Consider the following 17,972-nt stretch of genomic DNA (forward strand, 5'->3'; position numbering starts at 1 on the left):
AAAAATAAGCATGCATACTTACTTACTTACTCTCTCACACACAGACAGCATGCATTAGTTTAAACAAATTCTGATCTCCAAATTTACTAACTTGGGCATTTCCCCCCAAAACAGTTGTACCCAGGTGGAAATGAATTCATTTGACTAACATTGTGCTGATGCACCAACATTTTCTGTCGTGTGAGGGGCGATTTCCGACAATCTTCCCTTCCCTCAGCATATGCTATGTCATGAAATGACGACCCAGAAGGTCTGAGAACCTTCAGGGACATAGTTTCACAAGACACAGGCAGCTGCACAGCCAAGGCAAGGGAAGATTGTCAAAAATCGCCCCTCCCTTGTATAATGGAGAACACTGGTGCATCAGTGCAGTGCTAGTCCGGATGTCAGTCTCTGTTACAGAGGTATATAAGACACTAAAATACAGTTATTTTATTCCTGTATCTTTATAAACTACTTTAAACAAATTGTTACAGAAAACACATTACTACAAATAGTAAACCTTTATTCCATTAAAGAGAGTTGTTACATTTTAAAATACACACTAAATGCAATCCAGGCCATATTAATAAACATATTAACACATATAATAAATTAAAAGCCCAAAATTTGCTGGCTCTGAACATATGATTGCTAAGGTCGTAAAACTACTGTACAGTCATGTGAGAACAGACAAATATAAAACACAGATAAACACACTTTAAGGAGGGACAAGACATTGATACTACTGCACGCAAAATCCATGAACATAAGGTACTTTCAACTCAAGTGGGTCAAACACAGTATGCAGACTTGAATGTGCTAAGGGAAGGCACATCTTATAGAAGTGAATCTTACATTTCTAAAATAACTTTTTAAAGCCCTCGACAATGTTCTTCCCATTTTGTTTTCATGACACAAAGTCATACAGTGGAATTGCATTGAACTTAGGGCTTGAAAGGCAAAGGAAAGTTTTTCTTTGTTACAGATCCTCTGTCAAACCCTGTTCAGTTTAGTGACAATCAGCACTCTCACAGTCTGGTCAAATGAACTACAGACGCAGAGACCACTTTTGTCAGGGCTCCAATCCAGGCTAGAAATAGGCTGCGTTGACAATGTCACATTCTGCAAAAGGCTAACTGAACCTGCGACTCCCATCTCAGTTCCTTCTGAATCCTTCTTAGAGCGCAGTGCAGGATACTCACTGGAAATAAGAACAAGCAAAACCCATCTGAGAAACACGGCATGTATGTGTTCTACATTCAATGCTATATTTTCTTCATTTGCACCCTCCCTTCCTTCCTTCAAGGAGCTTGAACTAGCTTATTTTATCATCAAACCAATCCTGAAAAGTCTGTTTGACCAAAAGATGGTGGCTGCATTCAAATGCAACACCAAACCATGGTTTGCTATTAGCCAAGTACAAGACCAAGGCCTGAGTCTTGCATGCTTCCTCCTCCCATTCGCAGTTTCTTCACACAAGGGGAGATTAGAAGCTTCTGTTCTGCTTTGTGGGAAGCCATCATTTCCTGTTTCATCAGAACTTGGCATACAGTGCCCTGGTTTGTCTAATAAAAGTAACATGCAGTGTCAATCAAGAGCCACTTGAAAAGGGCAAAGTCTCTTTGCCTTACCTGAGATCGGAAAGGCTGTGTGGGTCTAAGGTGTAGAAACGAGGCCTTTTTAAATGGCAGCTAGGCTGAGGCACAATACAGAAGAACTGCTGGAGCAGGGAGGCTCATCTATCCGTCCAGTGCACTCCTGGACTAGGAGAGCCTACCATCTTTACAGTCTCCTCCCCAATATCTCAAACGCTTCCCTTACTTATGACTGTCCAGCTTGGAATAGAGGAAAGGAACTGTGGCTAGGACTGTGATTTTACAGAAGTAAGACAGGATGAGCAGGGGGGTTAAGCAACCATCCAGGCTGCTGCCTTGAACCATATTAATAGGCATCCCATTTGTGAAATTCTTGGTCTGGGGAGGCTCACCAGACATCAACCCTGGTGTCTTTTTAGCACCTGGTGAAGACCTTTTTACTTTCCCAGACCTTTAAATCTTTGCTGAATTGTTTTAATGTTGCCTTTAACCTGATGCTCTAGTTTTGTATTGTTTAATGGGATATTTTGTTTGAATTTGCAATAGTTATATTGCTAGAAAAAGAAGGTGTATCACTAAGCATTATTTCAGGGACCTCCAGGATAGATATATGGTCAGGGAAGCCAGTCACTGTTTAATTTTAAAATGTTTTGATTTTTAAAATCACTATTTGATTTTAAGCACTTAATATATTTCCAAGGATCTGCAATAATAATGTATTTTAAGTACAAACATATTAAATGTCAAATGTATTAAGTTTGGTTTTTAGCATTCAGACAGCAAAATCTTTGAGGGGTGACTCAATTATCCTGATAAAATATTAAATGCAGACTCAGAAAAAATATTTTTCCATGAACAGATAGAAGTCCTAACAATAGAAGGAAGTCAACATTGAGATTAAGTTAGTCATACAGTGAGGGAAAGAAGTATTTGATCCCCTGCTGATTTTGTCCGTTTGCCCTCTGACACAGAAATGACCAGGCTATAATTGGAATGGTAGGTTTATTGTAGCTGTGAGAGACAGAACAACAACAAACAAACCCTCAAAAGCCCAGTGCCCAAAAGTCAGCGATGGATTTGCATTGTAGTGAGGGAAACAAGTATTCGATCCCTTCACAAAAGATGTCTTAGTACTTGGTGGCAAAACCCTTGTTGGCAATCACAGAGGTCAGACGTTTCTTGTAGTTGGCCACCAGGTTTGCACACAACCCAGGAGGGATGTTGTCCCACTCCTCTTTGCAGATCCTCTCCAAGTCAGAAAGGTTTCGAGGCTGATGTGTGGCAACCCGAATCTTCAGCTCCCTCCACAGATTTTCTATGGGATTAAGGTCTGGAGACTGGCTGGGCCACTCCAGGACCTTCATGTGCTTCTTCTTGAGCCACTCCTTTGTTGCCTTGGCTGTGTGTTTTGGGTCATACCCATCCACGACCCATTCTCAATGCCCTGGCTGAGGGAAGGAGGTGCTCACACAAGATCTGACGGTACATGGTCCCGTCCATCGTCCCTTCGATGCGGTGAAGGTGTCCTGTCCCCTTAGCAGAAAAACACCCCCAAAGCATAATGTGTCCACCTCCATGTTTGACAGTGGGGATGGTGTTCTTGGGCTCATAGGCAGCATTCCTCCTCCTCCACACACAGCGAGTTGAGTTGATGCCAAAGAGCTTGATTTTGGTCTCATCTGACCACAACACTTTCGCCCAGTTCTCCTCTGGATCATTCAGATGTGCACTGGCAAACTGCAGACGGGCCTGTACATGTGCTGCCTTGAGCAGGGGGACCTTGCGGGCACTGCAAGATTTCAGTCCTTCACGGCGTAGTGTGTTACCAATTGTTTTCTTGGTGACTATGGTTCCAGCTGCCCTGAGATCATTGACAAGTTCCCCTTGTGTAGTTCTGGGCTGCTTTGTCACCGTTCTCATGATCATTGCAACTCCACGAGGTGAGATCTTGCATGGAGCCCCAGACTGAGGGAGATTATTTTGTGTTTCTTTCATTTGCGAGTTATCGTGCCAACTGTAGTCACCTTCTCACCAAGCTGCTTGGCGATAGTCTTGTAGCCCAGTCCAGCCTTGTGCAGGTCTACAACCTTGTCCCTGACATCCTTTGACAGCTCTTTGGTCTTGGGCATGGTGGTGAGTTTGGAAGCTGACTGACTGCTTGCTTCTATGGACAGGTGTCTTTTATACAGGTACTGTAACAAGCTGGGATTAGGAGCACTCCCTTACAGAGGGTGTTCCTCATCTCAGCTCGTTACCTGCATATAGTAAAAAGACACCTGGGAGCCTGAAATCTTGCTGGTTGATAGGGGATCGAATACTTATTTCCCTCACTACAATGCAAATCCATCGCTGATTTTTGGGCACTGGGCTTTTGAGGGTTTGTTTGTTGTTATTCTGTCTCTCACAGCTACAATAAACCTACCATTCCAATTATAGCCTGGTCATTTCTGTGTCAGAGGGCAAACAGACAAAATCAGCAGGGGATCAAATACTTATTTCCCTCAGTGTAAGACCTGCTGAAATTAATGGGTCTGAAATTAACCTGTCTCATTTTATTTCAGTGGTGCTTAGATAGAACCACTAGTCTGGATGTTGCCCACTGCTGCAAAAAGTTTAAAAACTTATCCATAATCATAGCAACATAGGAAGCTGCCATATACTGAGTCAGACCATTGGTCTATCTAGCTCAGTATTGTCTTCACAGACTGGCAACAGCTTCTCCAAGGTTGCAGGCAGGAATCTCTCTGAGCTCTATCTTGGAGAAGCCAGGGAGGGAACTTGGAACCTTCTGCTCTTCCCAGAGCAGCTCCACCCCCTGAGGGGAATATCTTACAGTGCTCACACTTCCAGTCTCCCATTCATATGCAACCAGGGTGGACCCTGCTTAGCTAAGGGGACAAGTCATGCATGCTACCACAAGACCAGCTCTCCTCTCCCAGTAATATGCATTTATGTTGTAGATGCAAGCTAAGGCAGTTTTACCAGGGAAGAATTCAATTTGCAGCAGAAGGCTTTCCTACATTAGCAATAGCAATAGCAATAGCAATAGCACTTACATTTATATACCGCTCTATAGCCGAAGCTCTCTAAGCGGTTTACAATGATTTAGCATATTGCCCCCAACATTCTGGGTACTCATTTTACCGACCTCGGAAGGATGGAAGGCTGAGTCAACCTTGAGCCCCTGGTCAGGATCGAATTTGTAACCTTCTGGTTACAGGGTGGCAGTTTTACCACTGCGCCACCAGGGCATTAGAAAGAGGAAAGATTCCACTAGAGTTTTGACCACTCAGAAAATAGTAAGTCCACACACATATGCTCCAGCAACACTGATGCAAAAGCAAGACACTTACTATTTCCAAAGATGAAGGTTTCCAGCTCCTCCACTAGTCACAAAGATGTCTCTATTTTGTGGAAGGTGCCGAATTTGCCACATGGTGGATTTGTGAGCCTAACAAAGTTGTACAAAAGTCAGAAAGAGATTGGTGTAAAAATGATCCCCTCCTGAGTGTTCCACCTATCACAGAGACAAAAGGGGTCTCACTTGCTACTGGGTGGGAAAGACAGATCCTGTGCTACTCTCAAATTCTTTAGCACATGCAGATAACTTGGGGGAAAGGGGGCCAGTTTTTCATGTCAAGCTTTAGAAATATTTAAGAAACAGTGAGAATCTCTCTTAAATGTCTCTAAAGCATTATGTGAACTGCAAGATTGATCCCCTTCCCTCTGCCTCGATTCCTCGACACATCAGAAGAACTTGGGGTAAAAGTGAAGTCACAGATAATGGTTATGTAAACACTGCTGTATAGTGCCTACACACAAGGCTCTCTTCCTCCCTCCCAGACTCACTATTATGTACGGGAGAGAGAGAAGAGCAAAGAAACGAACTTCACAAAACTTGGGCTCAAGCTCGTGTACACCAGCATTGCAGAGTTCACACATGCCTGGCTTCTTTCCTCTCAAAGCATCAAGGACAGCTCAGCCTTTGAGACCTGGAGAGAGGTTACCTGTATATGCACTCTGCTGAGCACTCCCCAGAACAATACTCTAGGTCACTAATTGCCAGCCCAACTAAAAACGGTGTGCACTACTTCCAGAAGATGCTTGGGCTCTTGGAAACCACAGAGAAAGGCAACTCCACAAGTGTGAAGTAGTTATCAATCCACCATTTAAACCTGGTGTACTGCTAACCTCATAAATGGCCAGGCTTAGAGAGTGTGATGAGAGACTTGGGAGAGGGAGAGAAAAGCATTCCAAGCACAGAGGGCCACAGTCATAGTCCCAATATGTTTACTATGTCTCTTCCATGTGGCATACAGTTAAAGAGTGAAACTTCTCTCTCCATAAAAAGCATCACTCTCTTTTTATACTGTACCTTTTCTGAAACGGAAGCAAAACCTTTAGTTGGATGCTGCGTTCTCATGTCAAAAACATGAAACTTTCCTTCAAGGGATGTAGCTACCAATTTGTTCATATTTATATCTTTTCTGTCAAATTCAACACTGCAAACCTAGAAATACAAAGCAAGCATTCAACTTCAAGTGAACCATAGCACTTCACAGGTGCAATGCAATCTTACACAAGTTCCACTGAGAAAGTGTGCTTAAGATTGCAGCTGTGCACTCCAATGCTCTGCAGAGTTAGGCATGTCTAACCCATTAAAATCAAGGGCTGGGACCCAAATTGCCACTTTAGGAGCACCTGAAGGCTTAGGCATTTGCAACAGGATTTTTTATTTGTTTCTCTAATGAACAGCAGACCATCCTAGGCCAAGCCATAATCCGCTTCTCAAATATCATATAGTTCCAAAAGAGGTTTGCCAGGCGACATGGAAGCTGTTGCTATTGGGAATATCGAACCTATTGGGCATATGGAACTAGCTGCATGCACATCTGACTCTGTATAGAACTGCAGCCTTAGTTTAGTAAAGCATATTCTCTGAATATTTATATTATTTAATAAGTTTACTATTGTCTTGTAATTAAAAAGTTGCTCAATGTCTTTTCAAAAGCTTCAACTACAAGGTTTTCAGAATATTTAGAAACCGAGCAGCTGCTCTAAGCTTTCCCCATAGAGAAGCTTTGATGTAGTAGGAACAACAAAGTTAGTTGAGCTGTGTTCCTTCTCCCCCCAAATTCATCAGTTAGAAAGAAAAGGGATATAATAATTGACTAAGTCAAGTTAAGACTCAATTAGACTGAGACCACTGCCAAGGAGAGACTAAACTACATAATTTCAGTGTGAGCATAATTTTCAGACTAGAAATATCTCCATTGTACTGAGAGAGAGAAATATTAAAATTATATAACATTACCCCATTCTTAATGTTGGTTTCCCATCGCAATGCCATGTTCTTAAGGTCAAACAACTTAATATCCCCATTGTCATAGCCAGCACATACAACACGCTCTTCTTGATTATATGCATTGCCTAGTTAGAAAGGAAAAAAAACACCATTTAGATAAAGCATCGCTATGATGATGATTAGGGGTGTGCAAGGTCCGGAGTCCCTCCGGTCCGGCACGGGGGGGACAGTTACTTTAAGCGGGGTGGTGGTGGTACTTACCCCCCCGCCCCTCCCCCCTCCGGCGCTGGTCCGTTTAAACATCTTCTTGGGGCGGCAGAGTTCCTTCCTGCCGCCCCTGCCCCCGTCGTTGTTCCTTAAGGCTAAAAGAGACGGGCACATGCGCGCTGCTAGCTCTCGTCTCTTTTAGCCTTAAGGAACAACGACGGGGGCAGGGGCGGCAGGAAGGAACTCTGCCGCCCCAAGAAGATGTTTAAACGGACCAGCGCCGGAGGGGGAAGAGCGGCGGCGGGGGGGGGGGGAGTATCACCACCCCCCCGCTTAAAGTAACATGCCCCCGCCAATCTGAACCTCCGGACCGGTCCGGAGGTCTGTAACGTGTGCCCGGACCAAACCATGCACACTATTAATGATGATGATAGAATGTGACATTTTATTGCAAACTTTTAATACCACATTCTCTGCCATAGGAAAATGGCACATGAAATGGTGTTTCTGTAAAAGGCAGATGAACCTGGAGAGGATCCAAGACACACGCCAGTAACTGGACATTAGTTTCCTAGAAGTTAAGAACTACATTCCAGGTAGAATTTTTAGCCCTACACGTGTCCAAGTACCCTGGTCATTCCCATCTACTTTCAGTGGCAATTACACAAACCATCTGGCAACTCAATGTTATGTTACCTAGAGACTAAAGTGAAGGGAGCAAGACCAGTTCCATCACAGAGTGAGTGAGTGAGTGTGTAAGTGCAAGAGAGATTAAGGGGTAATAAGCTCAAGAGGGCACGTACCAAATGCCACTGTCCAGCAGTCTCTCCTGCTCTCTCCTGGTGCTGGTTCCATATTGGCAACTGGAATGTCTTTTTGTCTTGGGTCCCACACCTTCACAGTTCCTGCAGTAATTGATATTGTATTACTGATAAAATGATTTCTGGCATTTATTCTTCCACAGCTTCAGCACCTTCACTTTGCTTTAGAGAAAACACCCCTTCTATTTCCTTGGCAACTATTCCTATTCAATGTTTTGCAAGAACAGAATGGTTTGTTTCCATGTTTTCAAAATGTGATGCATATGGTCTGTTCAGTTTCATCCAAAGAATGACATAATCGACAACACTAAATACAACAGAAATCAGTTAAAAATACTAATTTCCAAGTCCTGGAAGTTACCTTCATTCAAGATACAGGACTACTAATACAACAGATTTATATATTGCATAGAGCAATTTGCAATTGTCTTGTTTTATGTTCCTCTTCTTACATCTTCACATATGTAGATATCAGTTTGCTACAGCCCCCTAATGACTTATGTGAAAACCCTGCTCCATGTGGGACTCAAAATAGAACATACAGCTTATGTAGATCTGATTGCAGTATACTTGTATCCATATCAAATGGCAGCTGAGGAACCTAGACTGGAAAAAGACTGGCCATTGCTACTGTTACCAAGTGTACATTAGCTAAGAAAAATCCATCAGGTGGCAGTGATAGACTAATTGGTAAGTGCAGGGATTTTTTAAAATTGGCATTTAGAGCTACACAATTATCCTCCTCTTGAAAATACTCCCTTCTGCTAGATTTAAAAAATGCCACTTCATTCTTCCTCATGTTCCAAAACAAGAGGTTTGGTCCTTTTTTGACATCCCTTTAAAACTCAATGCTGCTAACAGTAACAGAGCTAGAAATTATCATCAAGGAAAAGTTTATTCTTCGCTTACACATCAGCAAGCTTTAATGAATGCTCAAGCCAGAACAGCATTTTTTTAAAGTCTCCAAATATAAACAGTTAATTTTTTCTACTCTAACATCTAGGTGCAACCAAAATCCATTAAAAACAAAAGCTATTATGCCACTGACTTCAATAGGGTGTACATTGTATAATTTTTCTTATATCACCAGTTACTAGTGTATCTATATTAAAAACATGTATGAATTCAATAAATATTACTATATGTTGTTTGATATTTTTAATGATGGTGATATTTTTAATGTTAATATTGAAAATTACCTTGATATTAATTTGGTTCAAGTTGGATATAAATTCATAAACTGGAGTCACAAAATTTCTTACAGGTTGGTCTGTGGGGGCCTACACTGATTTGTGCTGCTGAGATAAAGAGGTATTTTTGCTCGCCAAGCAAGAAACGGCCATGCAGTTTTGCCTCACTTGTCATTCAGAAGACTCTCAAACCTACCTAAGTGGCATAAGACTAAAGCACAGTAGGCTCTGGGCTGCTCCAATAATTAGTAAGCTCCAATAATTAGTAAGTAAGGAGAGCTGGTCTGGAGAGGAGAGCTGGTCTTGTGGTAGCAAGCATGACTTGTCCCCATAGCTAAGCAGGGTCTGCCCTGGTTGCATCTGAATGGGAGACGATGTGTGAGCACTGCATGGTATTCCCCTCAGGGGATGAAGCTGCTCTGGGAAGAGCAAAACGTTCAAGTTCCCTCCCTGGCTTCTCCAAGATAGGGCTGAGAGATTCCTGCCTGCAACCTTGGAGAAGCCACTGCCGGTCTGTGAAGACAATACTGAGCTAGATAGACCCATGGTCTGACTCAGTATATGGCTGTTTCCTATGTTCCTCCTATATAAGGGCCTGCCATTGCTGCCACCCACCTCACTGCCTGGCCTTTATGAGAGCCAAGTAACCTCCCTGGGGTGGTTTTTTGGGTGTGTGTGTGTGTGGAGGGTATACATAGGCAACAGGCCACAACACTAGCTACCAGCAGCAGTTCTTGCTTTACTGCTGCTGCATGAATCTGGTATGCATAGTTACACTCCTGTTTAATCCTATGAGCTGCTGTGTTTGCAAACTGATTCATGGGGGAAAACTGATGTGTCAGCAGCATCAGACCACACCCCTGGAATTAAATAAGAGCATTAGCTACTACAAGTGAAGACGTGTTTTGAGCAGGGGTGAGGGCAAGGCAGAAAGGAGTTTTTCATCCTTTTGTCCTCCCCCACCCACACACACGTTCATGCACACCCACATATTCTTACTTCACGGCTTGACAACTCCCAGGTGCCAGGGAGCCCTGGGCCTAGAAATTTACCTGTAGTGCCTAGACTAGGATATGAGGAGACAGAGTTATTTAATGACACCTTTATTTGACCCAGGAGTCCTGTTTCTGTTCCAAGTATGTTACTTGTGAAGGAGATAAAGAGAAGTCCATGTACCCTCCACTTCCACAAAGTATCACTAAATCCAGTAATGTTGTCAAGTGTCCACTGTCCAACTCCTACATTTTTGGCTGGATCCTAGAGCTAAAGAAAATTGGTCAAGGCCTGTCTTACATACCCACACCTACACCCAAATCTCTCCCATTTGCTCCCTTTCACTCTGAGGTCTCCACCTCGCCACACCCACCGACTGATGGCACTGGCTGCAGCATCAAAATCTTCCTGCCCAGCTGCTCTGGAACCAGGTGCACCTCAGGGAGACCAATGCTGCACCTTCAGTGCTTTTGGTACACTGCTCCAACCTCCCTTGGATCCTCCGGCCAGGTAGCTGCAAGGGACTATCAAGCAGGAGGACCCAGACTCACACTTCTGCCCTTGATGCCCAAACCAGTGGTGCACATAGCCAACCTCAGTCCCAAGAAGAGCAGAAGGGGTCAAAACATCATACTTTCCCTTCCCTCACAACTTTTCTCTGTGACCCAGAGCTGGTGCCTGCCTGCTGGAGCTATTCCTTGGAAGCAAGAGAGAAACACATACAGTAAATCTTGCCTTTCAAGGGCTTGCAGGGGGCACAGAAGGCTTTTTAAGCCCTGCTATTTTTCTGCAAATGTAGCATCTCTCTTGCATTTCCTGCCCATCCTCACCCATACACAGGTATCCTCATTCAGAAATAGATAGATAAACTTTGCTTAATTAGTAAGAAGGCTTCTATAAAGATAACAATCTAGGTCATACCCCTTTGAATGCTTTTAGTAGTTCACTCCACTGAACCTAGCACAAGTTACTTCAAAGTCAGGGTTAAGCAATGTGTGGCTCTCAAGATGTTGCCATACTACAATCACCCCCAGCCACAAATACTACAGCTGGGGATGATGGGAGTTGTAGTTCAGCAACACCTGGAGAGCAACACGTTGCCTACCTCCATGCACAGATCTACGCAGCCTAAATTATCCAATAAGCATTAGCAAGTGTAATATGAGGGCTATTTAAATGGAAGAAATAAGTTGAGGACAACTCTTTAGGCATGTTTGGAAACACTCCCATAATATATATAATGCTCAAAGACAATATGTAAGAATCCAATTCACTTTCAGCTATCACTTGTTAGACTTCACATAATGTACTGATCAGCCACAGCATCATCTGTGTGAGAGATCCCTGTGCTCAGTCTCCAATAAAAACCTAACATTACATGCTGCAAATGCTGAAAAGGTGTCCAGATTTGACTCTGGCATTCACAGACTGGTAGGGAAGTAATTCAAGGATGACCACTTTTTCATGTGATATCTGCCATTCACAACGATTATCAGATCAAGAACAGAAGCATTCCATTAAAAAAAAAATTACCTACAGGATGAGGAAGAATCTGCACAACTCATAATGAAAACAAAATATCAGAAAAATCTTAGGAGCAGGAACAAAGATAGATAGATACACAGTAGTCTAAGTTCTAGTGAAATACCCAATGGCCCAACTGGCAACACTGTATACTTTCCTCCCAATCTGAACAAAGACATCTGAAGACTGTGTTCAGATTTTCTGTAAGCGACTGCAAGATATTTTTTAACACTGAGATGATGGAGGCAAGCCATCCTGCTTCTAATGCAGACAAGCCTTGACAGAATATCTTTGGATCTAGGATCCAGCCCCAAAATTTAGCAGCCAGACAACGGATGCCCAACAAAATTGCAAGACTACATGATGATCATTGTGTGTGGCAGGGGGGAGGATAAATCGGCTTCTCTTTATCCCCTTTACAGGTAACATACTTAGAACAGAAACAGGGCTCCCTGGGACAAATAAAGATTTTATTAAAGAAATCTACCTCTGAATATCCTAGTCTAGGCACGATTCAGTTTCTAGATGCCATGACTGCCCAGCACCTGGGATTTGTCAAGTCCTGGACTAATGTTACGCTAAACTATAGAATCAGAAGGTGGGAGAACAGCCATCATAGGTATTGGCTAGGCTTATTCTAATTCATCTCGCTTTCCTCCCAAATCAGTAGCACTGCTATAAGGTTAACTCACCATCACGACTTCCTGTCACAATTTCTGGTGCTCCTTCCCCAATTCCTAAGCCACCAACACCATCAATACTATTTATGATTTCTTTATGTCCCTTCACAGAATATACTGGGATTTCTGGAGCTTCCAAATTCCTATACAGCAGAAAAAGACAATTATTTTGTCTTCATTCATAGTTCATAGAAACATGCACCACCAGGATGTTTAGAACTAGCCCCAATTTACTCACACACAATGATGGTCATTGATATGATATGCAATGCCATTAGTGAAATTTTTGATGGGTGACCACAAATGACAAGAGGTTTTGGAGATTATGAAGAAGAGTTACCCAAGAAATGAGTCCTCACAAACATCTATACTAATAGAAAGATAATGTGATGCAACATTTACAAAAAATCGCATTATTTAATCTTCCTCTAAAAAGTGGTGAATTCCAATTTTTGAAACTCAATAAACATCCTTTACAATGCAAAATACAAAGATTCAACATTACAATTCAGCCTCAAACCTTTTAAAGCTTTGGGCTTAACATTTACCTTAAAATAAAAAATGTAGGAACTGGGGGGCAGGAAGGGAAGGACACTCTTTCTCCCAACGTTTTCTGTGGTTTATGATCAGGGCTTGGAAAAATCCCAAACTGACTACTTGTGTGAATACTGGCTTCTGGCACTGAGGAATATGAGGATTTTTTAAGTCCTGTGCAGAACAGTTAACTCCAAATGGGATGCTGGCTTCTCTGAATTTTAAATATTTTTCCATTGCAACCTATGGCTCACATGTGTCTAGTCTGTAAGCGTTCCCACATAACAAAAGAGCAAAAACTCATTCTTCTAAAACATGGACTCTCAGAAAGGAACAAAAAGAATCACTAAAACACTTCTTGTCTTGTACCTACCTTGTATGCCATGCTTATTTTATGAAACAGATGTGCAAATCCTTCTGCTTTTAGGTCTGTTTCAATTTTACCTACAAACTAGTACTTCATGATACAGTATGTCAACTTCTAGCTACACAGTGTCACTAATTCTAGATATAAACTCTTCTGCTTATCACTAGTAGAAAGAGAAAACAGCACCATTAAGAGACAAAATAAACTTCAAAAGATAAAAATGCAGAGTTTTTTTCATACATTATCTATCTATTAATTATATGGATCCAAAGAGCTGCTTTAGGCACAGCCAGTGGAATTTTTGACACACCCAACACAACAGTAGGCCACCAAGCAAGCCATCTTACACATTGCTTTGGGAAAGAGTTTGCCATGTGGCATGTGCACATGCTGCCCTGGGGGCATGGCAGAACTACTTGTGTGATTCTTTGAATCCAGGCTATAGATTATAAAACATTGGCAAGAAAACCCTACAGAAATAGAATAGCAAACTCAACCTTCTACAAAATGGAACTGCTTAAAATCCTAAAGATACTAACTTAGAAGGTTTATAAATTGATTTTTTACATTATGTATTAAATCTAAATGATCAGAGAATATAAGGATAAGACCAAAAGTAAAATACAGTTTTGCACAATATTTGTCAGCAAAGCTAGTATTCTTACCATATATTTACGTTTCCATCAAAGTCTCCTGTTGCTAGATATCTTTGTTGCAAAGAAGAAGCACTAAAGGTTCCACATTTAATAGGTTTTGACTTTTCAATCTGGAAAGGAAGAAAACAAACATTTTAGGAACAGGGCTAAATAATTCTGCATTTGTTGTCTATCCCTATCCAATAGACTCAGATCCCAAGTGCTGCAAATATAGTTTTGTTTGGTTTTTATAATTTGAATTTTGAACTGAACTTTAAAATGTGCAAGGTTTGATCACTGACAGGAAATTCAAATATGATAACACATACAACTGATATTAATAGAAATAATGATAGAACTTAGTTTGATTATTGGTTTTGAAATGACATTTGTCTGCAAGTGAATATAAAGCAGATTTGACCATAAGCCAATTTTGGCATTCTCTTTTTTTCTCCCCAATTTACTTATGAGAATTTAGAGTTTGTTGACTTGGCCATCTTCAATGGCTTACCAACACACAGCCGAGGAGTTTTTGGAGACTCTCAGAATTCTACCAGCTGAACAGGATATGTTTTCCAATTTACATCCCTTCAGAAATGGACAAATCAAGGAAATTCATGCATTACTGATCTCTACAGATTACTAGCTCTTGCCTAAGATACTAATACTGCAACTTGGCAATATCTTTTCTTTTTTTCTAAACCCACAGTTCCTATATCAGGGTACCAATCCTAAACAGGTTATTCAGAAATAAGATGATGTATGCATATTCTACAAACCAGCCCACCTAAATCTACACATATGAGAGGGATGCCACCTCATTCAAGACAACTCACATTCATGTTTGTCACAAATCTAGAGTCCAACAAATAAATAATCCTAAACACAAGTTTAACAATATATTGAGCATAAATAAAGAGAAAACTAGCTGAGCTAAATTCCTGCACATTAGTAGAAAACTTTACTGCAGCATGCTATTTCTGTAATAAGATACAAGCTGCAATGGGAATAAATGATCAGTGTCAGAGAAGAATTAGTTATGCACTAGCTTTCTCTTGCATCTTTCCCCCCATCTTCACCCCTCACCCTTTCTTATTTTAATATAGCATATATCATCAATCTATGGAAGCAAAGCAATGTCAGTTAGGTTTGGGAAAGGGGTTGTAAAACAAGATTATAGAAAATCATGATTAGACTAGCTCTGCAAATAGACAGCTAGCCACCAGAAAGTAATACCAAAATACACAGGGTTATTCTCCGGGCAGGAGAACATATTTGTTTCTTTAACAAGCTCTCATGAGTGGCTGACCAGTCATGTGAAGTCAATCTGTTTGTCAAGAAAGGCTTCCACTAAGTTCTCTGTAATGCTATATAAGGTCGATGTGTTGTGTTTTTCTGCATTGCTATAGCTACAGCAACCAACGCTCTGTGGGAAGCAAAGTGCTGAGCATACAGGCAAAGATAATGGCTATCACCATGGTGACCAGCATGGTATTCCCCATCATTATTAGTTTCTAAACAATGCTGGACTCCTGAATCCTGGCTTGCCAAGTGCTGGGTAGAACAAACATTAAAAGGTTAGAAGGCATTCATTCCAGTACAAGCATGTTTCTCTTCTTATTGCTTGCTTCTAATCTTGGATAGCCTACATGTTTGCAGTATATTGGAAATCAATCTTCTTAATTAAAGGTTACAACTGAAATTAGCCACCTTTAGAATTGTTATAATAGTTACACTCCTTTCTTCATCTCTACATGTATTTGTACAGTATAGTGTTCTCTGGAGCTGTTTAAATATGACATTTCAGGGAATACTATTGGTTATGAAACCATGCAGCACTGCATCCTACAGCACCCTTTCGTTTGTAATGTCATCTTGATTTTTTAATGGTCTATTTGATCAAGGATGTGATCCAAAGAACACTTACCAAGAAATAGGTTTACTCAAACTCACTTTTGGGTTAACAAGATCAAGCTACAAAATGCATCTGTTTCTGTGCTTTGCAGTTCTGAAGAAAAAACTTGATAAAACATCTAGCCACCTAGCATTGTCCAACTAAAGAGATAAAGAGATCTGCATTTATGAACCAAAATGGTGCCACTAGAGGTGAGCCTCAAAGCACCAAACTTCAAGACAATGAATACTGATAGCAATTTTGCCACACATCTGCACATCATGCATGATAAAATTCTCTTTACCTACTTGGCAGAATGATACAGATGGTCAAGCTAATCTAGTTGAAGTATTCATGGTACAGAGTAATCATCCAGTAAACATGCTGCACCCATACATTAGGAGCCATAATTCTTCAAGACTGGCCAAAACACTGTAACTCCCCAGATGATCTTATTCTACACTAAGAAGAACTAGAGCATCTACCTTAATTTAAATCCTATTCTTTCAAACTGATTTAGCATCACATTGAGGAGTCATCATATTGAGGAGTTAGATGTTTACCAACTAAATTATGGTCAGATTTTGTACAGAGGTAATGATAATATCCATTTCACAGAACGAGGCAAAATGAGTACAGTAATTGCAACAAATTTTGGCTGATGGAATAATGCAGATTGTCACACAAATGAGAGAAAAAAACACTAAAAGGGTCCCAAAAACTAGAGAAGTCAAGGTTACAGTCAAACAGAGCTCTAATGTTTAAGCCTGGGTTCTATGTAACATACTCTCTATGTTACAGACTCATTTTCACCAGTTAAAAGAATCATCAACATAAAGCCAGTTTGGATGATGCCCCCTCAGCCCTAGTAAATTAAAAGGGGGAGTCACCTAGTGCACACCTGTCACGACGTCTTTTGTGATGCCTTCGCCACATGTTTGTTTATTGCATGGGAGGCTGCTCATCTGAACAGCAGTTCTACATATGCTCCAGATACTAATTTAAGCTAGGATTTGGAGCTCCTGTAGAGCAACCATTCATATAACAATCCCCTCCCCACACATATGATAAAACAACACGTGGGGAGGGCACAATGAAAGATGACACAACTTGGTGCACTCCCCCACTTTTAGTTGTGTGGGTCAGGGAAGTATCATTTTGTCCATAGATTTTGAAAGAGGAGGGTTCTCCTGTGTTTGCTGGTCTCTTTTCTCAACATACACCACAAGGGAGGGATTGGGGGTATATGTTCAGTAAACCAACTGAGACCTTATGAGCAGGCTCAAAGATAGTTGTCTGTAAATTCTCTTAGTAGGCCATCCATGGATTGCTGAGAATAATGCCATCATAATCAGGCAGAAATCCAACAGGTGCATCTCTCTCTCTCTCTCTCTATCTCTCTCTCTCTCTCTCACACACACACACACACACACTGCACCTGTTGAATTTCTCCCTAAACTTTACTACAGCAGGCAGCATCGTTTCAGGGAAACATTATATCTTCTACAATAGCCTCAGGGGCAGTGTGCACCTCTAGCAAGTGACCGGGGAAGCTGCACTTGCTGAGTTTCGAAGCATCCCCTCTCCAGCCCAATAATTAGCTGGAAAGGCCAAGGCAAAGTTAGGGCCCATGGGACCAAATATGGAGAAAGTTCGCCTCATCTACATAATCTTCGCTGCGGAGAGCAAGTCAAAGTCGGCGGGACTGCCCCACTTTCGTCCGTTATTGCTTCATCCTGACATGGGGAAAGGGGGGCGGGGGCGGCCAGGCATCGCAAGGGGCGCATGGGGGTGGGGCCCCTGGTTGACCGCTGCGCCTCCTCGAGGGCCCGGCGGCGGCGAGCCCGAAGGAGCCACTCACTTCGCGGAGGAGGTTGAGGCGCCCGCCCTGCAGTTCGTAGAGCTGGATGACGCCGGTGCCCCGCGGGAAGCTGCCCAGGCAGACGAAGCGGGCGCTACACGGCACCCACTTGCAGTCGAAGACGGTGTAGGCCAGGCTCTGCTGCGTGTGCGCGATCATCTGCGGCTTCTCCAGCAAACTTCCCGCCGTCGACATGACGGTGATGACGACGCTGCCTCGCGGCGCCCCCAACCGCCGCTCCTCTCTTCCTTCCTCCTCGGTCCTAGTCAGAGGCGAGCTATCCGCTCAACTGCCCCCCCCCCTCGGCGGCTTTGCGCAAGCGCAGCCCACTCCAACAACATCCGGGGCATTGGACCATAGAGATGAAATCAGGAGAGAGACGAT

The 17,972-nt window shown here is 42.3% G+C and overlaps 1 protein-coding gene across 1 annotated transcript; it reads right to left on the bottom strand.

Annotated features, from left to right (window-relative positions):
• Positions 1-488: 488 nt before the first annotated feature.
• DNAAF10 (dynein axonemal assembly factor 10) lies at positions 489-17,961 on the bottom strand. The gene is made up of 8 exons (XM_053284492.1): positions 17,589-17,961; positions 13,864-13,964; positions 12,310-12,440; positions 7,893-7,994; positions 6,892-7,007; positions 5,953-6,087; positions 4,931-5,028; positions 489-1,183 (listed from the first exon to the last, which is right to left on the bottom strand). The coding sequence occupies exons 1-8, from the start codon at positions 17,781-17,783 to the stop codon at positions 976-978; spliced, it is 1,086 nt and encodes a 361-aa protein (XP_053140467.1). The 5' UTR covers positions 17,784-17,961; the 3' UTR covers positions 489-975.
• Positions 17,962-17,972: the final 11 nt, after the last annotated feature.

The sequence above is a fragment of the Hemicordylus capensis genome, chromosome 1 (genome assembly GCF_027244095.1).
Source record: "Hemicordylus capensis ecotype Gifberg chromosome 1, rHemCap1.1.pri, whole genome shotgun sequence".
NCBI lineage: Eukaryota > Metazoa > Chordata > Lepidosauria > Squamata > Cordylidae > Hemicordylus > Hemicordylus capensis.